The following is a 27,333-nucleotide window of genomic DNA, read 5'->3' on the forward strand; positions in this document are numbered from 1 at the left end:
AGATTAAATACAATAAAATATAAATACTATAAATAGGCCTATATGAGATAAGATGACGTTTTGAATATAAAGTATTAGCCTATATAAGTTAGTACAATCGCTTGACCCAAACACACATTATATTGAAATCAGTCACTGGCTGAGTTGATTTATCAGAACATAGCGTAGACATTTTCCACAGTGTGTTCTAGAACAACAAAACCAATACATAACAAGTGTAACAATGTTGTCACTCACCTTGTTTTGACTGAATAAAACGCGCGTGTTGTGATGCTCTCCACCGGCTGGAGTGTTCTCGCGCTCAGCTGGTAAAGTTACAGTTGTCGCCGGCTCGTTGCATCACCCCTTTTAATGGCTGGAGGACGTGAACTACTATGAGGGGCGGGGCGAGTGACGTCACCCTATTTATAGTATCAGGAAAACTGTCTTTGCGATGATGCAATCAGGCAACCCTCTGCGCGCACCATAACTGGGCATGCTCAGCCCCCCGCCCTCCCTGTACAATGGAGTAATCGAAGTCGTAGCAGCAGGATGACATGTTAACCTAATGAGCAAATAAAGACATACCCGTGTAATGACATGGGATCTCTGGTATGCTCTAATGTCACATACTGAATAGTTATGAAAAAAAGACTTGGGAGAGGCTAGTTGGGTTAGGGTATAGAGACCAGAAAATCCCTCTCACTCTGTCAAACACACTTTTTTTTGGTCTGTTAAATGGAGAATTGTATGAAGATGGAGAGTTGATCCCAAGGTCAGTGTATCGCTGTGTTTCATTTAGCCTGTTGAGTTTTTAATTTCGTCCATAAATGGAAACTTTGTAATCAAATATGATCATATGGTTTGGCATGGCACCGTTTTCACCATTTAACATTTTCATGTTCAACCATGTTACTTTCTGTGATTTATACTTTGTTCGTTCATGTTGATTTTCTTCATTCAAAGATGAAAAAAAGTGGCATCGCTTAGAATTTACAAAGCATAAAGCTGAAATTTTACATTGTGTTCAACTTTTAAAATAGAATTCAATGTTGTAAATAAACCTGGCTTTATTATGATTGTTGTGAACCTCTTCTAATGTCCTGTTTTATCGGGTTAATCAATGTTAAGGGGATAGTTCAATGAAAATGAAAGTGAAAATTCTGTCATCATGTACCTACTCACCTCAAGTTATTCCAAACCTCTATGAATTTCTTTATTCTGCTGAACACAAAAGAAGATATTCTGAGTAGCCAGACAGTTTATGGACCCCATTGAAAATTAATTACTAAGGAAGTCAACGGGTTCCGTCAACTGTTTGGTTACCAAAATTCTTCAAAATATCTTCTTTTGTGTTCAGCAGAAGAAAGAAACTCATACAGGTTTGGAACAACTTGAGGGTGAGTAAATGATAGAATTTTCATTTTTGGGTGAACTATCCCTTTAAGCTTTAGTGGAAATGAGTTGTTTATTTTCCATTAAAACTGCATTTAATTTCCATTGTTACTATAGATGTAGTTGTTTTAATCAATGTAATATTAAAATAAATTATAAAAAAAACACACAACATCTATAAAATTTATGCCACATGAAATAATAATATAAAAAGTGGTGAAATAAGCTTTTGTCTGTTTAATTTGAGTTGTGGATGGAATGATTTTGGAGTGATTTCAGGGAGTGGGCAGTCAGCAGTGTCTGCATTCCTCTCCTGGATGTGAAGCACAGCTTTCTTGCTCTGGTTGGGTCATCACCCACCCCAGAGCACGCTCTTACCTAGTGTTCTGGAAATTTCCAGTGATCTCCTTTTACCAGTCCTGGTGCAATCACAACTAAAACACTCCCTTATTACATACGGTTGCTTGAACACAAAATAATGTTACCAAGGAGCTGTGTCTAAACCTGACACAAAGTCAAAACATGGCAATATTTATTTTTCCCAAGAGAAATTATGACTGTCTGGCTTAAAAACGATATTCTCCGAATTAATGAATCTGGGTAATGTATGAGTTGCATTTGACTAATAGTTTAACATTAAGTGAACTTGCTGCTGTTGTTTTTTGACATCATTGACATGGAAATAAAGATATTTGTTGATTTATGTTTTTGAAGTTCCAAATAATTTTTAAATAATTAAATTGTATTAGTAATTTTTAATAGTGTTTGTGGTTTATTATAAGACTCAAAAAACATACATAAAAAATGAAATACTATAAAATGAATTTGTTGGTGTTTATCCACTGATACAGTACATGATAAGCAGATATTTACACATTTATAAATCGCTTTAAATCCGAACCAAATAGCATAATTCTTTTAAGAAATACAGCACAAAACTTTAAGCTAGTTGTTTTATTACAAAAAAATAAGTTTGTTAGGTTTAAAATTGTGAAACAATAAATGTTCGATATTAAGTTAGCATTGGAGCATATTGTGGTTGTCAAACGTGACAAAATGTCCACATAATGTGATGTATTAAATATGCGGTTATTCTGCTAGACAGCTGTGTGAACTTGACGGGAACTGGCTTCATACATTCACTATCACCTTGACGACTGGTTATAGAAAAGAGAAGTTATAGTTCTGAGAAAAGCTCTCGTATATGTTTGCAGATGCAACCTGATTTGATGTTGTTGCCCAGTGCAATGAAATTCATACATTATACAGTACGTGGCTTATGTGTCCAGAAGTTTCTAAATAATTGTTGATGTACTGTATATATGTCATATAATTACATACATAATATATTATGAAATGTATTAATTTAAGTATAAATCGAAATCTCAAAGACAAAATGTGCTGTTGAATCTAAAATGGTGCTTGTGATCGAATGTGTCCATAATGAAATATTTTAAGAGTCACTCCGCAATATATACATGACAGATATAAATACTAAGATGAATTTATACTAATGTTTACCGGACATGTGTGGACTCTTCCGAATGATCTATATCTAAAACCTTACACAGAGCTTAATATAGAAGTATTCACCATCTTATCATCTCTTTATCATATCAGGCAGGGCAAAGTCACGTCATAGAGTTTAGCTTGCGCTCCATCGTATAAAGTCAAACAGGTGTTTAAAGGCCTGTGGCCATTTTGTGTCTGGGACATGGATACAGCTGTTATGATGTCAATATTGACCTGTTAGCTATTAATACACTGTGAAGAAGTGATTTCACATTTCCATCTGTTGTTACTTGTTGATTGTTGCCTATCTCCATAAGAAAAAAGGCATTTGTACAAATTGTGTTTAAGATAAAGGTCTTTAAACAATATTCAAACAGTTTCCTTTCCCTTCAGTTTCTTTCTGATGTGAAGAGCAATTTCCCATAAGTCTTTCAGTTTTGTTTTTATGACATCTCCACTCAAATTATATCTTTATTGCTGGTCTGATTCTAATCAGTTTTTCCATAAGAACACAGTCGTGTTTTTAAAGGAAGTATTTATGTATTTATTTAAAAGAGTAACCATCATCAGGTACTAGATTTTCCATGTTTTTATTTGATTGAAATAATGTTGCATATATCTTTCATTTGGCTTCATTTTCATTTAGAAAAATATTTTTGCTATGTACAAAGTATTTATCTATCACTTTTGTTTTTACATACATCCGCTATTTAGATCTTCACAACCAGCATTTTAATTAGCATCATTAAATATAATATGTCCTAATTATATCTAGTCTCTCTGTATACCATTTATGTAGCTACTATTTTCTTCATTATAAGAATTTTGAAATGTGTGTGTGTGTGTGTAGATAGATAGATAGATAGATAGATAGATAGATAGATAGATAGATAGATAGATAGATAGATAGATAGATAGATAGATAGATAGATAGATAGATAGATAGATAGATAGATAGATAGATAGATAGATAGATAGATAGATAGATAGATAGATAGATAGATAGATAGATAGATAGATAGATAGATAGATGATAGATAGATAGATAGATTTCTAGTGAAAAGCATAATAAATAAATTGACTTCCATAGTATTTTTTTTCCCCATAAGGCCAGAAGATATTTTGAAGAATATGTGTAACCAAACAGTTGATGGACCCCATTGACTTCTATAGGCTATTATGGAGGGAAAAAAAGGTGGAGGTCCATGGGTCCCGTCAACAGTTTGGTTACCGACATTCTTCAAAATATCTTCTTTTGTGTTCAGCAGAAGAAAGAAATTCATACAGGTTTGGAATATCGTGAGAGTGAGTAAATGATGACAGAATTTTTATTTTTGTGTGGACTGTCCCTTTAATAACACTCGGACAAGAAGTTTGCTCAAAATGTAACAAACCAGATTATTTTAATATTTCACACACTTGTATTTTGTATTATTATTATTATTATTATTTATAACGTTAGAGGATGTGGCCTTTGTGTCACGGACACAGGTTAAGTACCGCACAAAGCACTTTCATAAGAAGCACAGACTGCGCATTGTTTCTTTAACACACTACACTAGCCTCGAGTATTCTCGCCAGAAGAGAATACGTCATCCTTCCGGGAAATCGAGACTACAGTAATCCTGAGACTGTCCGTTGTTTTCTAGGCTTGGAGGTGAGAAGTCAAATCACCCTTTTCCCAAAACACCACGCGTTTGAAACGAAACGTATATTGCTGGAATAATGAAATGTCGGGATCGATAGTTTGATTTGCACTTTCGGTCTGACACATCGCATTCCAGTCAACCGTTAGTCATCGAAAACGCCTGATGGTTTCTCTCTCTAGATGTTATTAAACCCACAAAACAGAGTAGGCTACAGTAGGCTATATTAGTATAATATGTAGCACACTAGGTAGCTACAAGGTCAATACATTTACAAAAATATAGTTAGGCTATCCTACTACAATAAAACAGCGATAGCCTGGTGTTATTGTTATCAAACCACATGTAAATGAAGGTTTAACTTATTAACTACGGTATTTTGGTGAAACTATGTAGCCTATAGTACAGTTTTTATATAAAGGTTTAATGTATTTGTATAGTAGCCTATGCCTCACCCTTTAGATTTATATCCCCTTGAATAATTTAACATAAAAATATAGCCATATGCTTTGTCATATGAATCCATATTCAAACATATTGAAAAGTGGGCCTATCTAAATTGTTTTCTATTACATTATCACTGAAATAAAATAGTTTGCATTTATTTGTAGCCTAATAATGTGGCGATGCAAAATAGTTTTTGTTTATTCCAGAGCTAATAACAAATATTTACAGGTAGACTAAATAAATAGTGGTATTTGTGAACCAAACTGGTGTGTCGTGACCCAAAAATTGGTCACAGGTATGATAATTGGCCCAGTGTGTTCTTTGTCACACTTTTGCTGTTTATGTATTTACAAAAATGTCAGTTTTGTCATGTTCATTTGCATATGCAGTTCATAGTCACTTAAAAAAAAATGTCTTCTTAAGATAAACTGTTGGGTCTTTTTGCTGAAACAAGTCGCTCTAGATGGTTTCAGGGATTTCCACCTCGCAGACCTCAAAGAGAATAAATCATAGCCTATATTTCAAGTCTGACGACATATGTTGTACCATTTCATTGCACAGTTGGTGTGGTTTATTCTTTTGTATTTTTATATTAGTAAGAATTTTGTGTGGGCTGAGATTATGTTTTCCAACCAGCCTTGTCAGTGGATAAGGAACGTAGGGGAGAGCGGGGCGCAACCTAACGCGGGGTTAGTTGTAACACGCATAGTTTAAAAGATTCCACACATGCCAGCATGACGAAACTTAGTGTATTTACTAGTTGCCATATCAACATTATATCGAGCAAAAAATTGTGTGTCTTTGGAAGATCTCACTGAACATTTATTTAAACAATATAGCAAAAGTAAATTTCTTATAGCCGACTTAAGATAATTTTTCATCTCTATTTTTTGTGTTTATTTAAAATAAGACAAAACTGATAATATTTGAATCTTATAACTGTTATTTAACAGTTGAGATAGTACTTAAATGCTGATCTAACCAGCAGAAGACACGGGCCGGGGTTAAATCACAGTTGTGCAGGTGGGGTGCGTTGTAACACTGCGTTACAATGTGTCCCTATTAGAACTATGATATTATATTCTATACTTTTATACTTTTATGAATTCTATTTAGAAACCATGAGAAAGAGGTTAATAAAGACTGAGAGTCAATGTTCGGAAATTATTATAATTATGTTTTTAAAACTGTAAAAAATATTGTGATTTTAACGGTAAAAGACTGTAAAAATGCTACGGTGAAAAACAGTTAACTGGTTAACAGAGAGTTTCCGTACTATATATGGTGAATAACTGTAATAGATCTAACCTTACATTTAATGTAAATTTACAGTAAAAAACTGTCAAATTCACAGTCGTTGTGTAATTTACAGTGAAAAAACGTAAATTGACATTCCCAGAATTCCCAATGTAAGGGGTTTTCAAACTTTATGATGCCAAGGACCCCCAAATATGACGAACCTTTTATGAGGGACCCCCTTCCTAAAATCCATCTATATATTTGTATGTATGAAAAAACATTTAAACTGTTAGATAAATAGTAAGTGTGACATTGTAAATACAACATATTGCTTCCAAACTTAAATTAGCTACTTATTGTTGGATGTATAAACCTGAAGAACATTTTCAATTAAAAGTTATTTGTATAAGCAACTTTCACAATAAATGTATATAAGCAGCTTGCGTACTGCATTTAAGAATACTGCCTTACAACCCCTGTGAGCAAGATAAAGGGGACTGTAGTGAGAAAAACTCACTAGAAAGATACAAAGCAAACGTATACAATTCTGGAAAGTATGTATACGGCAAGAAAGGAGAGGAACATTTAAAAATGAAACAGTTAGAATGTTCGGTAGACTTTATCCATTTTTGCTTTGTCTTTTTATCCTCTGAAATTTTCTGGGGACTCCAAAGAACCTTCTGGAGAACCCCTGGGGGTCCCCGGACCCCAGTTTGAAAACCCCTGCCCTATGTGTCACATTTGATGTACTGAAGAAAAAAAACTGTTTCTTCTTAATCAGTTATGTACATTGGTGTTTTATGTTACATTTAATGTTGTTAAATTAATGTTTATTGCATTTTTTTAATTTCATGTGTTACCATGATGGTGTTTAGTGTTTGTGTGAATGACACTGTGTGCACCTTCTATATATTAGTGTTGTGCTCTTAAAAGCTGCTTGTGATGAGCTTTGATTCATCATGTGACTCTCATCACCACTGTGATTGGTGGTTGCCAGTGCATATCAAAGGTACATAACAGATATTAGTATTTCAATAGGTTGGTCATTTAACATTTAAGTTAAGAAAATATGGTTATTTACTGTAAATTTAACTTAAATCTTTAAAACCTAAAATGTTGCTACCGTATTTTATACAGTAAAGTTCTGGCAACCACAGCTGCCGCTTTTTTACCGTAAATTTTACGACAATTTTTTTTTTTTACAGTGTATGCTGTAGAGCTGTGTTTTGCGTTGTGTTTGTTGTCAAACTCAAATATTATTAAAAAAGAGTTAATAATTGTATTTTATAGACAAAATATGTCAGTTTGTCTTGTATATTTTATATTGATTGTATCATTTGGTTATGTAACAATGTACTACACCTATGGGGCATGTTGTCACATTTCACTTCCATTCTTTCGAGTTAAATCAAGAAAAAAGTATACACTATGAAACAAAACCACATAATTGTACTAGACGTGTAAAATGAATGTGGGAAAAAATAAATACTCTGAACCCCAAGTGGATTTACACACACTGAGAAAGTCAAAAAGTGTTAGGTTGTGCCCCGCTCTCGATATGCTCTCTAAAAATACAGTAAAAACTGTATAATATTGTGAAAAAGTATTACATTTTAAAATAAGAGTTTTCTATTTTAATATATTTTAAAATGTAATTTATTCCTGTGATCAAAGCTGAATTTTCAGCATCATTACTCCAGTCTTCAGTGTCACATGATCCTTCAGAAATCATTCTAATATGCTGATTTAGTACTCAGTTATTGTCAATTATTATTGTTAATGACATGGTTCATGATTCGTTAATGAATAGGAAGTTTAAAAGTACAGCATTTATTCGAAATAGAATTCTTTTGTATCATGTCCTTTACTGTCAATTGAGTCATTTGAATGCGTCTTTTTTGAGAGTATTAATTTCCATAAAAAAAATTTCCCCAAACTTTTAAATGATATAGTGTATCTCACGGCTTCCACAAAGACATCAGTGCAGCTGTTTTTAACATTGGTGATTACAATAAGAAATGCTTCTTGAGCATCAAATCAGAACGATTACCGATAATATATTTATTTAGTGGTTAATTGAACGGTAGATTGTCTTAAATGACTCGGCAGCAATGGGGCCCGAATATGCATAGCATCACTTGCTCAGTATAAATGTTGACACTGCTTTCTCTAAATAATGGTTTATATAGCTTTCCTCTTACATATGTGACATAGACAGCTGTAGGACTCATAGTTATTTATAAAGTCCCAGTTAACTCAGTGCTACCTTCACACTGCCCTCACCCTGGTACACGCACCAGAGCACTGTGTACATGTTTACACCGGCTGCATCCATAGTGACGGACTCCCGCCCAAAGGACTTTCGTCGCAGACAGGCGAAGTAGGGAAAGCCAGGATTCCCAACCCCGTCACGGGCCGTGACCTCATTTCTCACTTCAGCAGGCCTCCTAGGTTTTGTTATTTCTGTCCTATGTGCAAACAGTGTGTAGGGTGGGCGCAACAAATACCTAAAGGTCATTCCCCACTAAACTATAAATGCCTTGCGTAATTCATAAGGAAACCAAATTGAATCATGCTCAGAACATGTAATGAGACGCATTTAGCGAGGACTTCCTCTTTTCCTGGCCACTCTTCTTCCTTTCTTCAGTTTTTGGATTTCATTTACAATGAAACTATGTGGTAACATAAACTATACGTGCACTGCTTTCTGCTTCCTGCAGATGTGAAAGTAAAACGCTTTTCTACATATTTGGACATTCAGTGACTTAGGAAGTTTCTATGAATTTTTTTCTCTCTCATTCCAGCATCCTCATCATCCGAGCAACGCCTCAGGGAAACCTCATTTTCATCATCCATTTCCCATTCCTCACTTCTTCAATTTGCTGTAAATTCTAAGAAACCGTGTTAATTGGGACTCTTGACTTCTTACTGGCACATAGAAATGTAACGGCCTCTAATTTCTGGGATTTTATTTCAAGCAGGGAATTGAAGCGACGCAGGCCTCCTATAAAAAACTCACACACTGCACTTAGTCTTTAAGGGCCACGTCATATTTAAGAAGTCATGTGACTGCTTGTAAAGGATCTTCGAGTGATACAAAATTGATACGGTGAGCACAGAGCTTGCGAGAGGGGCTTCAGCCAATCAGCTTGATAAGGTGAGATGACATCATCTGACTGCTCTGTGGTGTGACTACAGAGCGCATCATTGCAGCAGAGGATTAATAGTTAATGATAATCCTTCGAGATCAGCCAATCAGAGCGGAGGAGAAGGACATGGTCAGGGCATGTCCACAAACACCAATGCAGTGCAGGACTGGAGCCAAATCACTACTTGTCCTTACCTGTGATATCTACATAGTCTGTTATATATATATATATATATAATATATATATGTGTGTGAGTGTGTGTGTGTATATATATATATATATATATATATATATATATATATATATATATATATATATATATATATATATATATATATATAAAATATATATATGTGTGTGTGTGTGTGTGTGTATATATATATATATATATATATATATATATATATATATATATATATATATATATATATATATATATATATAATATATATATGTGTGTGTGTGTATATATATATATATATATATATATGTGTGTGTGTGTATATATATATACACACACACACACACATATATACACACATATATATATATACACATACATACATATATACATATACACACACACACACATATTATATATGTGTGTGTCTATATGTATATATGTATGTGTATATATATATATGTGTGTGTATGTTTTTATATTTACATATGTGTGTGTGTGTGTGTGTGTGTGTGTATATATATATATATATATATATATATATATATATATATATATATACACACACACACATATCTATATATATTATATGTGTATGTGTATATATATATATATATATATATATATATATGTGTGTGTGTGTGTGTGTGTGTGTGTGTGTGTGTGTGTTTATATTTACATACGTGTGTGTGTGTGTGTATATATATATATATATATATATATATATATATAAACAAAAATATATATAATATATTTAATCAAACCATAATTATATTGGTAACACTTTACAATAATGTTTCATCAAAAATATATATAATATATTTAATCAAACCATAATTATATTGGTAACACTTTACAATAATGTTTCATTAGGTAACTACTTTAGTCAACATGATACTTCTACAGCATTTATTAATATTAGTTCATGTTAATTTACTAATACATTATTAAAGTCAAAAGTTCTATTTGTTAACATTAGTTAATGCACTGTGAACTAACATGAACAAACAATGAACGGCTGTATTATTAACTAACATTGACAAAGATGAATACATACTGTAACAAAAATGTATTGCTCATTGTTAGTTCATGTTAATTAATGCATTAACTAATGTTAATAAACGAGACCTTATTGTAAAGTGTTACCATAATATTCTATGTCGATTATTTATCAGCATGTATTGTTTTCAAACCTGCTTATATGTCATAAGCCACAATTTGGTTGAATATTAAGTTGCACAAGCTCATGTGATGATGAGTTCAGTGTTTGCAGTCTGACATCAGGATGAGTCAGAGAGTAACAGGACTCTAGAATGCAGGTAGAGGCAGATGAGTCATAATCGCACCAGCAGCAAAGACCAGCAGCAAAACAATAACACCCTGTCCCAGCATTTCCTGATTATTATAGAAAATACAATCGCCTACACGTATGTATGAATATGCACAATCACAATGACTTTTACGGTTTATTTCTTGTAATTCTTATTAAATTAGTCAAATTATTCATTTATATAGCTTTTTGTCTATTCAGGCACTGCAGTGATGTCATGACTGAATTAGATATATAATTTCCCTTTATTATGAGGGGGGTTTTGCATTTTAAAATTAGTTTAATATCATGTTCACTCACATCAAACTCCAGTCAGTAACTCAATAATACAGGATTATGTAAATATTTTTACATGATGCAATCGAAAAGGGATTGTTGGTGCATTTAAGTTCAAGTGAGATTGTTTGGGGAAAAAAAACTATTGGCCAATTTCATATTTCCTTCTCTCTTCATTTACTGACAAACATATGAAGATTTTCTTAACACTACTGCACCACAACGAAGTGCACAGGACGCGCATTAGATGTGTAAATTATGTAATGCAGTTTGGTTGCTGAAGCCTGGGGGTCAAAGAGAGTGATGGGAGATTTATAAATAAACAAAAATTATATTACACACACATGCGGTCTCAGACGACATCTTTGTCCTGTGCTGGCCACCGTAGCTTCTCAATGTGCTTCAAAAGGAAGGGGGGCACAGTGCACCTTTAAACACTAATTTAAAATATTAGTAAAAACTCTAAATAATATAGTATATAAATATGATATATATTAATGTTTGAGTATTTTGTTCACAAGATGAGAACAATAACATGTAGCCTTTTAGAGCACTTTAAAACCCAGAAATGAGCCATAAATTGCTTAGTTCTGCAGTATTGTGTAGGCTATCATCAGCAAACAGAGATATGCTATTCAATCTTTTAATGATTACAAGAAGATGTTTCCATTATATTCCTGGACTTGATGTAAACAGTTTCGGTAAAAAGGTCACGGGGCAGAACCAAAGACCCAAGTCATGTGATGAAGGGGAATTTCCTGTTTGCTGCTGCACAACAAAGAGCACGCCGAGCACAGAGCGAGTCATGTGACTGGAGGTGCTACATGTGGAGCGTGCGGTGGAAAACACCCTCATGGTTATTCAGCACATTCAAGCGGCTTATGCAACAATGAGCCTATTTTGCTATTTGCTATATATAGCTCATCCCTTGTCAAACAAACTGTCATAAGCTTAACCAATGTAGTTTCAGTTGTCTAGCCCATAATCATTGGCGAATCGACGTCATATAACCTTTAAATCACTATTATTAGGCTAAATTTCCTTTTCTTGTGCTAAACTGGTCTGTAGGAGTTGGCGGTGTATTAGACAAATGCTGACCTACATAGATGCCTGAATGATGTAATTTACTTGTTTTCTCCAAATGCTTGTGCTCAGCACGGTTAACTGATCCTCTCACAAGATAGCTGACCTCAGAACCTGACCGTACATCCCACAAACTTCCTTATCTTCACTTCACTTCATACACACCTCATGTCATTCCAAACCTTTTTTCCATGGAACACAAAGTAATTAACTGTTTTGGTGACCACTGACAAAAAAAAAAAAAAAACCCTAACACATTTCCACAGAAGAAAGGAAGGCATACAGGTTTGGATTTGGAACAACAAACTAATTCCTTTAATTGCTTCAGGGTAATTATTGTTAAGTAAAACTAAAACTGTAACTGAAACCATAAAAAAAAAAAAAAATTGTTACATAAAATAACGCTATGACTAAAATAAAATATAAAAAAACTTAACTTCTTCTTAATGCTGGTCATTCTAATAATTATGATTAATTACTTACAAGTTGTGTTTACATAATATATATATATATATATATATATATATATATATATATATATATATATATATATATATATATATGTGTGTGTGTGTGTGTGTGTTTGTGTCTGTACTGTGTATAATTATATATAAATACACATGCATGCATACATATATGTAATAAAATATTTATATATAAGATCAATTATATAAATATATTTACATGCAAATATTTCTTAATATTCATATATACATGATGGAGTGTGTATTTATATATACATAATCATACACTGTACACACACATATTATGCTATTTATTAGATACACATATATAAGATTCAAGATATTAATAAAGAATAGTATTTTGCATAGTATCATAATAGTATCTATGATACTAAAATAACACTGAATTGTTATCAGCTCAGATACCACCACATCCCTAAAATATGAATTTCATACTGATACAGTGTTAGACTTAAAATGACATTTTCTCACCCTTACAAATGAATTATTTTAGTCTTAGGATACATATGGAATCGCACACACACACGCACACACACACGCACACACACACGCACACACACACACACACACACACACACACACACGAAAAAGGAATTAATACATTTATTCAGAAAGGATGCATTAAATTGATCAAAATTGTTAGTAAGCTGTCTAATGCTTTCTATTTATCGAAGTATCCTGAAAAAAAGCATCACATTTTCCACAAAAATATGAAGCGACACAGCTGTTTTCAACATTGATAAGAAATGTTTCTTGAGAATCAAATCACCATATTTGAATGATTTCTGAAGGATCAAGAGTAAGGGCTGCTGAAAACTCAGCTTTCCCATCACAGGAATAATTACATTTTAAAATATATTGAAATAGACAGCACTTATTTTAAATTATAATAATATTTCACAATATTACTGTTTTTGCTTTATTTATTTTTTAAATCAAATAAATGCAACCTTGGTGAAAAAGACTAAAAAATGACCCTAAACTTTGGAACAGTTTAGTGACAATCACATGCTTAAAGTTATACAAATATGATAATGATATGACTTGACAAATAAAAGGATTATGCATGTGTCATGATGTGAACAATTCGTTTTTTATTTTCTGAATGTATTCATTTATTTGAACATTACCTAAGGAGTGGCATCTATTGCTTAATCTGCTTACTCTCATCTAAAGCAAGCAGATTAAGCTATGTTTTTTTTTTTTAGTATAAGGAAGTTGCGTCAAAAGGGTGGTGTTTTATGCAAGAGCAGTCGTCATATGCTCCCCTCATGTTTAGGCAGATATTACATAATTTCTTCCTTTTTTATTTTTGTACTTCAACTGGTGAGAATGTTTATTGTTAGACCACGCTATGACCCATGTTTAGTTGCTATGAGCTGAATTGTAGATATGTGCTGCCCTCTAGTGGAACCCGGAAGATTTACTGTGCGTACGAGGAAGTGTAGAACGAAAACAAACGTCCTCACGGTTTCTTTTACTTTAATATAGCAGCCTGTTGGAACAATTTCAAATTTTAAAAGGCAAAACAACATGCAGCGTTTTCTAATCAAATATCCTGTGGTATTTTGAATAAATAGTTCCAGTATTATTTCTCACATTATTTATTAACATTCATGGGTCATTTTACAAAAAGAATAGCGTACTCTACAACCTTTAAGAATTTGTCCAACAATTCCTATATCAATTAGTAGAACCATTCAAATATTAAAGTTAATACAAATGAAAATACTCCCAACATATGCATTTGTTAACCAGTAGCAGTGCAAACATCATGCATTGTTACTGTTGCAAAGGTGGGCATGACTGAATTATGGTCAGATTCAGAGATGTCTACAATTCACTCTTTGAAGTCCATACTGCAGATACTGTATAACCAAGTTGTGACAGTTATTAGAATGTTATGCTATATATAGGGATTAAAAAATAAATAAAATGTACTACAGTTTATTATAGCCTGTAAAACCCTTGACATGCCTGGGACAAGGTTAGAGGGTCACAACATACAGACAGGACAGCTAGCAGGTCATGAGAAGCTATCTGAACTCCGTTACGCACTCGTCCCTCAGAACAGCCGCGAATTTCTTTTCTCAGGTCAATTTTAGTGTGCGAGGAGAACAATTCTGTGCTGCACGCATGAGAGTTTCTTTAAAGTCGGTTTGTAAGGTGTTCGACTTTCACAAGTTCACATTTTGCTCAGTCCCGCGCTCACTTCTGAAGTTCCTGAGGGGTGCTGAACGTTTCGTACACGTTGGCGGCAAACTCTTTCACCTGGTCTATCAACAAGAGATCCTAAAACATGAATGAAAACAATATGCATTGGTGTGTGCGGGAAGCTTTTATGCCACATGGAAGTCAAAATGTGTCAATGCATATGAAGGTTCTCACCTGGACAAAGTGACTTGGTATTTCGCTGCATATTGAATGTATCTGTCCGTTGATGATGGGAATGATTTTGGCTAATGGGAGACTTACTTGTGATAGTCTGGAAGACAAGCATAAATATCATCATAAATATTGTTAGCAAACCAGTTAAATGGGTAGAAGATCTGAAAAAACCCTGGTACATGATCTAATATTCAAACATTAAAAAGTGCTAAAATCGACTTTGTGATTTTTTTTTTTTTTGCTTAAAGGTGCAATGTGTAATATTTCTGAGGATCTATTGACAGAAATGCAATCTAATATACATAACTATGATTTCAGTGGTGTACAAAGACCTTACATATTGAACTGTTATGTTTTTATTACCTTAGAATGAGCTATTTCTATCTACTTACACCACTGCCCTCACAGTGAAGTCGCCATTTTGCAATGCCATGTTTCTACAGTAGCCCTAAATGGACAAACTTCTCTACAGAGTAGGGGTACACATATTGATACCGAACTGTTTCGGTACAGGGCTTTCGGTTCGGTGCACGCGTGTACCAACCGGTTTACGAATGCAATCTTTAACAGTTAACAGTCGGCTTGTTTTAAGCACGGAACACACTTCAATCCGAGTTCTCACACGAACATATTAAGTATTCAGTCCATTTTATCATGAAATTCAACGATAAATGTCGTTTTGACGCTCTTTAATGCGGCGAGATCACTGATCACAGTTCAAGCGGCCGCACAGCGAGCGCGTGTAAACGCGATCATCTGTGAACGCGATCATCTGTGAACGTGATCAATCATCTCTTCCTAAAGAATAAACATGAATGAACATCTGAAGGTATGAGGATACATTACAACTGTCACGTTATATGTGGTGTAATCGCTCAATCAGTGTTTCAACGTCGTTAAGACGTCAATATAACTGCTTTTAAACTAAACAATGTCATGTAGCATCACATCATTTAACTCAGGCAGTCATTCAGTGTCCACAGGATTTTATTCACTAGAGTAAATCAACTCTTTCACTAAATATATGCACTATATTAGCCTATATATTCATTATATTAGCCTATATGTTCATTATATTCTACTTAACCTGTTAGTGATGTCTTGATTATTTCATGTATGTTTAAATAAACCTGTCATGAAAATGACAGACACTGTGTAAGCTATAAATTATTATATTTCAGCAACGAATTGGAGAAAAACGTATTTTATAATTAGATTTGAAAAAAAAAAAAAACGTATTTTATAATTAGATTTAGAATTATTGCAAAAACTGCCTTATGTGAAGTTTACATGTTTGCATACAATGTGTTATTTGAGTGTTGATTATTAGACCTAAAAGTAAATAGCAACTGAATTTAGGCTAAAAGTTTGGGCTCTGTTGTTAACCTTTAATATTAATGTATAAGTAAGGGCTCCCTATATATTTTACAGCAATATCTTCAATACACTTTTAGTTATAATTGAATTAATTTAAGGACAGACACATTTTTCTTCAGTAAACCAATGTTTAATAAAAATAAATAAGCAATTTTGTAAAACTGCTGTACCGAACCGTGACTTCAAACCCGAGGTACGGAATAAACTTTCTGGGTTTATCTTTTCAAAACTTTTCCAGGCCTGGTTTATCATGACTACGAACCCTTGATATAGTTATTAAAAACAAATGGCAACTGGTTTAAATGGAACCTTATTTAAAAGGTGCACTATGTAACTTTTGTCCCTCTTGTGGTTAAAAAACCCCAACAAAACTGCATGCATTTTGCTGAAGAACACTGTTTTGGTTGTGCTTTGGCTCTGGTTGACTGTGTGGATGAATATGGTTATCCTATTGCTCATACAACATTCACTGCTAGGCTTAAAGGAACACGCCAACTGTTTGGGACTTTAGCTTATTCACCATATCCCCCAGAGTTAGATAAGCCCATACATACCATTCTCATCTCCGTGCGTGCCATAACTCTGTCTGACGCACCCACCGCTAGCCTAGCTTAGCACAAAGACTGGAGGTAAATGGCTCCAGCTAGCCTACTGCTCAATAAGTGACAAAATAACGCCAACATTTTCCTTTTTACACTATGTGTATAGTAGTTACATCGTTTAACTAAGACAGACGGAAAATGAAAAGTTGCGATTTTCTAGACCGATATGGCTAGGAACTATACTCTCATTCCTGCGTAATGATCAAGGAACTTTGCTGCCGTACCATGGGTGCAGCGGCGCAATGATATAAAAACTCAAAAAGTAGCAATTACCGTTATTTTATTTTTTATTCCACGGCAGAATCAAGCTTCCATAGGTTTGATATTTTGTTATACAAGCACAAATAGATTCATACTTATGCAAAAAAGCGAATGTACCACTTTTTGGGTAACTGTATATACCTTTTTGAATAAAAATAAATGCATGTACACTGACCGATCAGGTGTATTGGAGGAGTCTCCCTGTGGGGGTCGGAAAAACTCTGCCATATTGTCTAGGAATCGGATAAAGCCTCGGCTCAAGCAAGTACGGAGTACAGTATTGAAGTCTGGGCTGAAAAAAAAAAGTTTAGATGTAATTAGTACCTAGCTACAGAGCTCAATGATGTCCAAATATGCCTATTTGGAAGTGATCTATATTAACCTATTGATTTCAAACAATTTACTCTCGTTTGCTTAATCTTTGAATTCAGAACTCTTTCTTATAAATCATATAATACTGTATAAAAGGAACTGAATGTATTAAATGAAAATGAAAGAAAATTGAAGGGTTTAGTTCAAATTTTCCAAAGAGACTTGATCACTTTATATATTATAAACAGCTTTTTGAAGCGTCGAAGTGGTAGTTGCGGAGAAACAGAAAGCTCTCAGATTTTAGCAAAAAAAAATCATTTGTGTTCTGAAGATGAACGAAAGTCTTTGGAAAGACATGACGGTTAGTAAATGATGACAGAATTTTCATTATTGGGTAAACTATGCGTTTCAGACGTTCAGTACAAAAATAAATAATGAAATTAATTACTTCAAATTTTTGACAATCCTAAGTTTTTTATTTTCAATTCTATAGGTTTATATCAGTGGTGTCTTGATGTCCCTCACCTTTCAAGCATATCTCTGGTTTCATTCAGCAGCTTTATTGTTGTGACATCATTTTCTGTGAGTCCACAGGCCTAGGAGAAAAAAATAAAAGAAATAAATTGATATATATATATATATATATATATATATATATATATATATATATATATATATATATATATATATATATATACAGAAAAAAATCTTAAATAATTTATACATTTTATATATATTTATAAAATATAGAAATTATATATATATATATATATATATATATATATATATATATATATATATATATATAATAAAACACAAAATAAATGTTGTATACATAAAAAAAATAGTCCAACAAGCTATATGTTAGTTCTATAGAAATAAAGACATAAATAGATTAATAAATTTGAGCTGCACGATTCTGGATAAATTGAGAATCACATTTTTTGTTTAAAATAGAGATCACGATTCTCCCACAATTCTGAATAGACAACTAAACAAAATAACATGTCATTTTTTACCAGAGGTTCTGACAAAATTTTAATTGCTGCAGTCAAAAATATATTTAATTAATTTGAATGAATTATTGTTATTTATTTTTACAAAATTTGGTTTGAATTAATGATTCAATGACTCACTCATGAAGACTTGACTTGTTTCATTACTAGATTAATCTATTAAAGAGGGTTTGAAAGTGTCTCTTGAATAAATTATTCTATGACAAATACATTTTTAACAGTCACTTGTCGCCAACAACTGGTGTAATGATGTAATTCATACAAATAAAATAGTTTTGATCGCTTCCTTAGACATCAGTGTTTACCTCCGAACTATAAACTTTTACCTCAGTACTTTTGTGATAATATGAATCATTGTAACACAGAAATAATGATACTGTGTAGTTGAAAAGACCTGTTTTCATTAAGATCTGTTATATTCCTACACATGACAACTGCTCTGTCTGGCTCAGCACTGACAGCAACACATATTTGAATGTTTCGCTGCACTGCAAAAAATGCTTTTCTTACTGAGTATTTTTTTAGTTTTTAGTTTCTAGTCCAAATATCTAACAATTCTGAAAACAAGAAGCATTTACTAGACAAGTAAAAATTATTACTCAAAATTAACTGACTTTTTGCTTAAAATAAGCAAAATAAGATGCCAATGGGGTAAGCAAAATAATCTTAATTCAAACAGAAAACAAGATTATTTTGCTTACCCCATTGGCAGATTATTTTGCTTATTTTAAGCAAAAACTCACTTAATTTTGAGTTATCTTTTCCCAAAACAAGTCAATATCTTTTGCTTGTCTACTAGTAAATGCTTCTTAATGTAAGAATATTTAGATATTTGGGCTGGAAACAAGACAAAAATACTAAGTAAGAAAAAAAAGCTTTTTTTTGCAGTGTGTGTGATCGTACTTGTCAAAGGTTTATTAGACATAGCCAAATCATTGCCTTTTAGGAATAAGATCACATGGCTGTTTGAATCGAGATTGTGATCTTTTACCAATTAATCATGCAGCTTTAATACTAAATAAAATGACAAATAATAAGAAATTCCTAATCATTTACAAAAAAATGTATATATTATATATACCTGTGAGGCTAGTGTGTTCTCTTCATCAGGCATCATGTACCAGGAAAGACTTTTGTGTTTAGAGAAAGCACTGCCCTCCTCCACTAACTGTCTGATCTGAGTTAACTGTTGCTCCAACTCTTGTAGGGACAAACTCTGCTTCAGAGACACCCTGAGGAGACATGGACAGCAGTTAGCTGAGGAACACTGACGCGGCTCAATGGCAAATAAAGCCACAAGTATGGGATGACTCGATTCAAATTCATTCATCATCCAATCAATCACTCAGCGTACATTCCAAGAACTTCCTGGACAGCTTTCTTCACCACAGTTATCAGTTCAATAAGCCCTGAAAAGACAGAATAAAAATGAACAGCAGTGTAAAAACTATAGGGCATATGGCCTGTATGAACAGAGGATTAAACTATAATACAGATTAGACACTCTTATACAGATCTGACATTGTCCTCACCTTCTCCAAGAAGGTGTTGGATACTTGACAGATATTGTTGTTGAACATCAGGAGGGGCGAATGGGGTCTAAAGTAGCAGTATAAGAGAAATGTGGTAACAATTGCGTGCTTCAACATAATAAAATGATGTTGCTGTGCCTTTAAAACACCAAGCCCTGGCATACCGTTCCATTCTTTGTCACGGAGTTGTCCAGGTACAGGTAGCCACCAATTATGTTGAGCTGAACTCTGAGTAACACCACCAGCATGCAAGTGCTGTAAACCGCCACAATGCTACGGGTAAAACCTGGAGGGCGGAGATCATTGTTTCAGGACAAGAATGGATGAGAGTTTAATTAAAGTCAACTTCTGTTCATAACCTATTTACTTCCATGTGACGAATTGTCAAACAGGACCTTCAACAAAAAATTGTAGGGTGGGAATCAATTTGATTGTGAAAAGTGGGCGTTCCAAACTAGAATTCAGATAAAACAATGCCACAACTCTTTAGTCATTGCTCAACATCAATGGAAGAAAAAAAACATTTGTTTAATACATTTAACCTGAATTTGAAAAAGGAAAAAAAATTAAAAATACACTATCGTTCAAAAGTTTGGGGTCGGTATAATATGTATAAATGTTTTTGTTCAAAATAAGTCTCCATTGGTTTGATCAAAAATACAGTAAAAAATATTGTGAAATATTTTTACAAATGATTTAAAATAACTGATATTTAAATAGACTGTATATTGAAATTTTATTTATTCATGTAATGGCATAGCTGAATCTTCAGTGTCCCATAACCATTCATAAATATGCTGATTTATGCTGCGTTCATGCCATGTCATAATTACCATAATTTCAAGAGTGTATAACATAATATTGCTCACATCACATACTCGGAATTATGCGTTTCTATGGCAACACTATCAACGGCAATATAAATCTGCAGCAGTACATCTGGTACATCGGAAGCTCTCCAAAAATTCCCAGTTTACAAGTTAATTACTGTAATTATGACATGCCACAACATTTCTTCTTATCATCAATGCTGAAAACAGTTGTGCTGCTTAATATTTTTCTGGAAATCATGATTAATTGTTTTCAGGATTCTTTGATGAATAGAAAATTCAAGATAATTATTTAAAATAGAATTCTTTTGTAATAATGTAAATGTCTTTTCTGTCACTTTTGATCAACTGTTATGTTTTTCAGCTACTTTGTTCAATGTAAAAAGCTACACTGAATTGCCATAACCATATTTAAACAATAAAAACTATATATAGCAAAGAAAATAATTATCAAAGATTCCAAGGACAAGACATTTTTTTCCTTAGGGATAAAGTACACAAATCGATAGTTCACACAATAAGATTAAAAAGTAAATACGGTCAATTTTGTTTTTCATATTGAATACATCTGGAATACTATAACAAAGAAACATCTTGAACTCACTAATAATCTTTAGATCCTCCCAGATTTCAAGTTTATTGGCTGGCCTGCGTGGGAAGACATGATCACTTGCGTCAGTTGTATTCTTTTATTGTATAATGTAGATAATCATCTATAATTTACGTGAAGAATGACTCACTTGGTCTTCAGTAAAGCGGTGAGGCTCTCTGAGTTCAGGTGATGTATGATGGCCTCTCGGAGAGTGGGGAGCATTGATAACACTACAAATAAAAGACACAATTACTTATATCAGGCAGAAGAAACATCACCTTCATGAACTGATCATGCAATTTTTTTACCTGTCATGTTACATGTCCTCTGGTTGCTTTCGAAATGAAACTGTCTCCGAGCTTGAGCGATGTATTCTGCTGCCTCTCGCTCCTGCATCTGCTGAATTTTCCTTTGTGCATATTTACCAAGTATATAGACACCTGGGTATGAAGTTTGAGGATAGATTACAATATAATACATATGTTAAGAAAGTGATATGGAATATGCAAGATCTATTCAGTAATATAATTTTTTTTGTTATGGCTAAAAATGCCAGGGTAAAGTCCATATCAACTTTGCCAATAGACAATCTAGGTGACAGGTGAGCTGAGATTAATGATTTGAATGGGGAAATAAGATCTAATGCTTGGCAACATTTTAATAGCATGCTAAACTATATACAAGCTATTAGCTACAAGTATTTTATTAATCTGTTCAAAACAAGAAACAATCACTCCTAGCTAACAAATCTCTGAACTATGAGCATGCAGGTGGTCTAGTTGCCCACGTACCTCCAACAAAAACCCCAGTGAAGATGAATTTCCTCTTATGGCGTTTGATGAAATTCCATGTAGAACTCAACATTTTAAAAACAGACTTGACACCACAAAAACCACACACGAAAAAATTGATGCAAGAACGTGTTTGGACGTAACTCACTAGCTAGCACAATGCTACATTGCAATAACTTCGCATGTTAGCAGCAAGCAGGCAAACTACAGAGAACAGATTGAGTCGATTGATCGATTCCGCGGTAGATCGATTCACCTCCCTGGAAGGTCCATCCAGTATTACGTTCCCCCGTAAACACGTGCGCGTGTAAACAAAACGCAACTTTTCCGACTTGTGCTCCTTTATTTATACGGTTATACTTTTGTTGAGGATTCTGATAGAGATGCAAGCAGACAGTTTTGAGCCCGAGAAGAGTGATTTTCTGCAGCCATTAGAAAGTGAGATACAAACATGGATGTCAAAGGCGTTTGACATGGTAAAGACTCTCTGATATTTACTGTTTCTCTTACCAGTATTTTAGTATTTACCATGATAAGTGTAAATGTATATATGTCTGTGTGTCATACATATATATGGTAATGGTAAATTGTACTTTGGGTCGTTTTGAGAAAATAATATTAACATATGACATATCAATTAATATAACATGAATTACTTTTAAAGGCAATTGAAGCCCTTGAGAATGGCGAGGTTCCAGTTGGTTGTCTGATGGTTTACAACAATGAGATTATTGGAAAAGGAAGAAATGAGGTGAATGAAACAAAAAATGTAAGTGACTTCACAATGCGACTAATAATTGGTCATTTAAAAAATCTTAATTTATTATTATTCAATATATTACGGTTATTGAAATTGCTAACAACAATAGGCTACTTAAAAGGATAGTTCACCCAAAAATGAAAATTGTCATCATTTACTCACCCTCAAGTTGTTCCAAACCTGTATGAGTTTCTTTGTTCTGGTGAACACAAAAGAATATATTTTGAAGAATGTTTGTAACAAAGCAGATAGAGCAACCATTGACTACCATAGTAGGGAAAAAATATTATGGTAGTCAATGGTTGCTCTATCTGCTTGGTTACAAACATTCTTCAATATATCTTCTTTTGATGACAGAATTTTCATTTTTGGGTGAACTATCCCTATAATCTAACTGACTATAACCCTATGCTCCAGTATGTATCTGCAAATTATCATTTATCAATTACACGACAATAATTTTTCAGATGTGAAGTTATTCAGAAATAGATAAACAATGCGGTTCATGCAGACCGCGGTGTCAATACACATCTTCTATGATGGACACGTTTTCAATTTCTGCATTTATATTCATTTTGACATTTTTTGTGAGGCTTAAAGTCAAAATGTGTAGGTGGTGTAACAGTTTAGAGATTGTAAAAAATAAAAGTCTCATTACAAGGCTTATTTTCTTGTAAATTATTTGTGATTGTGTAAGGAAAATATTTGATTATGTTTCACTTTAGTGGTTGCACAATGTAAGTTTCTAAGAACTAGATTTTTAAAAGAATGTCTTCTTTTTGTCATCTTAAACATCCATATTTGCCATCAACCCATATCACAGTTTATGTTTTGTCAAGGCATTTTGATTAACGGTTGTTCCTACTAAAGCAAGGAGAATCTTTGGACTAGACGAAACAACCTCACGTCTGTGCCTGCTTTGCCCAAGGCTACTCGGCATGCAGAAATGGTGGCACTGGATCAAGTGCTGGATTGGTGTCGTTTCCGAGAGAAGGACCCGAAGGAGGTGTGTGAACAGACTGTACTTTATGTGACAGTGGAGCCATGTATCATGTGTGCAGCTGCTCTGCGCCTGCTTCGTATCCTTTAAGCCAAAATATGGTTCACTAATAGTTTAACCCTCATCCGTCCCTCACACTCTGTAACAAACCAGTCCCTCGAGGGTCGAAATAACCCGAAGCCCTAAAATTATACTTTTTTAAATTATATAATTTCATTTTTAGAGATTTTTTTAAATACATTTATTTACCTTTAAATTACTAGATTTTATCAATAAATAACTCAACATTTCATGCATAACCCTGTTAATTCAGCTCAGAATATCTCGCATTGGGTAGGCCCTATTTTAACGATCTGAGCACATGGTCTAAAGCGCACGGCGCATGTGCTCTTAGGACATGTCTGAATCCACTTTTTCTAGTTTAACGCCGCGAAAAACGGTTGGCGCACTCCGCGCATGGTCTTAAAGGGTTGTCCCTATTCTCTTAATGAGTAATGGGTGTGTTTTGTGCTTAACGTCCAATAAACCAATCAGAGTCTAATCTCCCATTCCCTTTAAAAGCCAGTTGCGCTCGCACCATGGCGGATTCGCTATTTACATGGCGCTGTCGATTTCAGCCAATAATGCGCCTGAACATTCCTCGTTTTCACATAAATGGGCGCAAATACATTTGCTATTTAAACAATGTTGCGCAGGATGTGAAAATGGTAACTGCGTCAGGCTGAAACTAGCAAAAAACACTTGCCTCGCACATGGCACCGCATTGCGCTGGGTGTATGATAGGGCCCTGGGTGACTCTACCGACCTCTTGTGGAAAAAAAATAATATAACATGATATTTCATGACTCTTGCTCTATATGGAGCAAATGAGCTGTTCTGCTGGGTCCTAATGTTAGTTCTTGAGTTTATCTCTTCAGTATGCATTCAGATACACATGTAGACATTATAAAATCATTTTTGCTAAAGTTTAGTTTTAATTTTGAGCATTTTTGAGTGAATTATGTATGAATTCCTCGCATTCCATTCATTTCTTAGGGGGTCGAATTAACCCACGAGGGACTGATTTGTTACTTTTTAAAATTTCAACAACATAAACTCATTTTTTTTGTTCTTGGACCACTCTGATGAACACAATTTTTCTCCAAAATTTATTCTGGGTCAAAATGACTGAGGGACAGTACACAAACACAACCATTTAACATTTTGGGGTGGCTATGATTGGTTTTATGTTTTTGGAAAGAAGACTCACCAAGGCTGCATTCCTATAATAGCAAAGCTGAATTTTCAGCATCATTACTTCAATCTTCAGTGTCACATGATCCTTCAGAAATCTTTCTAATATGCTGCATGATTTGGTGCTCAAGAGACATTTATTATTATTAAAAATATTAATTGTAACATTTGTGCTTATATATAATTATTTTTCTATAAAGTTCAAAAGCACAGTATTTATTAGAAATAGAAATCGTGTGTAACATTATAAATGTCTTCTCTTTACTGTCACTTTTAATGAATTTAATGCACCCTTGCTGCATAAAACTATTAATTAAAACAAAAAAATTCCTACCAAACTTATGAACTGTAGTGTAGATATTTGTCAGTCCTAGCCCTTTCTATCAAAGTAGATTTTGAATGTGTTATTGTGTTTACCACAGGTATTTATTGTCTAGTAGTATTACAATAATCATGTCATCGCTAAATGGATACCTTAACATTTAGACAGACATACCTTTCGTTGTATATGGGTGCAAAAATGAGCGGTTTGGAGGCTGTGGCTCCGTCCTGGATGTCTCATCGGATCATTTACCACACACTGGAACTACATTTAAGGTAAAAGAATTCCCTCCAAATCCTATCCGGTTAAATTTCAAATCCAGCTCATGCTTCAAAAGGAAGCCAGTTCCTACAATTCTCAATTTTGCCCAACCATTCTGTGTGGCTAGAATATTTTTCTTGTAGGAACTTCCACATTCCCTCGATTTTAGTCTACACCACATTGCGTATTTTTGCTGTAGCACATGCTTATTTGCTCATTACAGTGCATCGCAGGATATAGAGCGGAAGAGGCCGTTGAAATGCTCAAGACATTTTATAAACAAGAAAACCCAAATGGTAAGGGAAGTCTTTTTAATATATGCATGTTAATGTCCATTGATGTTTTCGTTGAAACATGATGTTTTTTTCTCCCGTTTGTTAGCTCCCAAACCTAAAGTGAGGAAGGATTTGATTAGTCCACCAGGTGGCGCTGTAGTCATTCAGGTAAATCAAGGACCACAAGATGAGGAGAGAGAAACAATTGTTCCTTTGAGCTGAAATGGAAAATATTTGAGCATTCAGACTTTTACAAGACCTTGTATCTCAATGATTTTGCCATCTTTTTGAGACCATCGATTTAATGATCTCTTCTGTTTGAGGCACCACATCGCCTCATTAGCCAGACCGCATCGCTCGTAAACCTCCAGGCCTCTTCTTCTCTGTGGCTGGATGCCGTGAGTCTCTTCACCGCATGTAGAAGCAAAAGACTGGGCCTGTTCTGCATTAAAGCACAGGTTCTTCTCCAGCTCTTGCTCTCTTTGTGTCCTTAGACAACCCAGAACACTGCCTCTGAACTCTCAATGATCTCAGTCTAGCAGATGCAGGGCAGACCCAGGTGGAGTTTCCACTTACTTCATTGCCAGAAACTTTAACAGGAGAGTTAAAAATTAATTTCTATCATTACTTTCTCACCCTACTTTTCTTCTTCTTCCATAGAGCAAAAAAGGTGAATTTTATGACGTTTTTGAGGAATATCCACCTAGTTTTTTCGATATATATTTAAAGGGAATGAAGACTGAGGCTGTTAAGCTCCAGCATAGCAAAAACTACAATAAAAGTATCATAAAACATAGCTTTGTGTTATATCCTTTTGCGTTCCCATGACATTAGGGTGTGTAAATAATGACTAAATCGTACACACACACACACACACACACACACACACACACACACACACACACACACACACACACACACACACACACACACACACACACACACACACACACACACACACACACACACACACACACACACACACACACACACACACACACACACACACACACACACACACACACACACACTTCAAAACTTTTAAAAACACTGAACCTT

At 34.0% G+C, this 27,333-nt stretch overlaps 3 protein-coding genes across 3 annotated transcripts in view; 1 reads left to right on the forward strand and 2 right to left on the reverse strand.

The window, feature by feature from the left end:
* Positions 1–376, reverse strand: part of atf3 (activating transcription factor 3) — a 5,024-nt gene extending 4,648 nt beyond the window's left edge. The window contains exon 1 of the mRNA XM_079830301.1: positions 238–376. The gene's annotated coding sequence lies outside the window, so the exon portion shown is untranslated. The remainder of the gene's footprint in view (positions 1–237) is intronic.
* A 12,933-nt stretch (positions 377–13,309) lies between these two features.
* On the reverse strand, positions 13,310–22,863 carry pex3 (peroxisomal biogenesis factor 3). The gene is made up of 12 exons (XM_079830484.1): positions 22,424–22,863; positions 21,941–22,072; positions 21,781–21,862; positions 21,645–21,688; positions 20,375–20,496; positions 20,211–20,277; positions 20,033–20,087; positions 19,760–19,910; positions 18,188–18,258; positions 17,526–17,642; positions 15,111–15,207; positions 13,310–15,014 (listed from the first exon to the last, which is right to left on the reverse strand). The coding sequence occupies exons 1-12, from the start codon at positions 22,494–22,496 to the stop codon at positions 14,931–14,933; spliced, it is 1,095 nt and encodes a 364-aa protein (XP_079686610.1). The 5' UTR covers positions 22,497–22,863; the 3' UTR covers positions 13,310–14,930.
* Positions 22,684–27,062, forward strand: adat2 (adenosine deaminase tRNA specific 2). The gene is made up of 6 exons (XM_079830487.1): positions 22,684–22,899; positions 23,088–23,192; positions 24,112–24,262; positions 25,907–26,013; positions 26,223–26,295; positions 26,381–27,062. The coding sequence occupies exons 1-6, from the start codon at positions 22,807–22,809 to the stop codon at positions 26,494–26,496; spliced, it is 645 nt and encodes a 214-aa protein (XP_079686613.1). The 5' UTR covers positions 22,684–22,806; the 3' UTR covers positions 26,497–27,062.
* Positions 27,063–27,333: the final 271 nt, after the last annotated feature.

Source organism: Gobio gobio, assembly GCF_949357685.1.
Source record: "Gobio gobio genome assembly, chromosome: 12".
NCBI lineage: Eukaryota > Metazoa > Chordata > Actinopteri > Cypriniformes > Gobionidae > Gobio > Gobio gobio.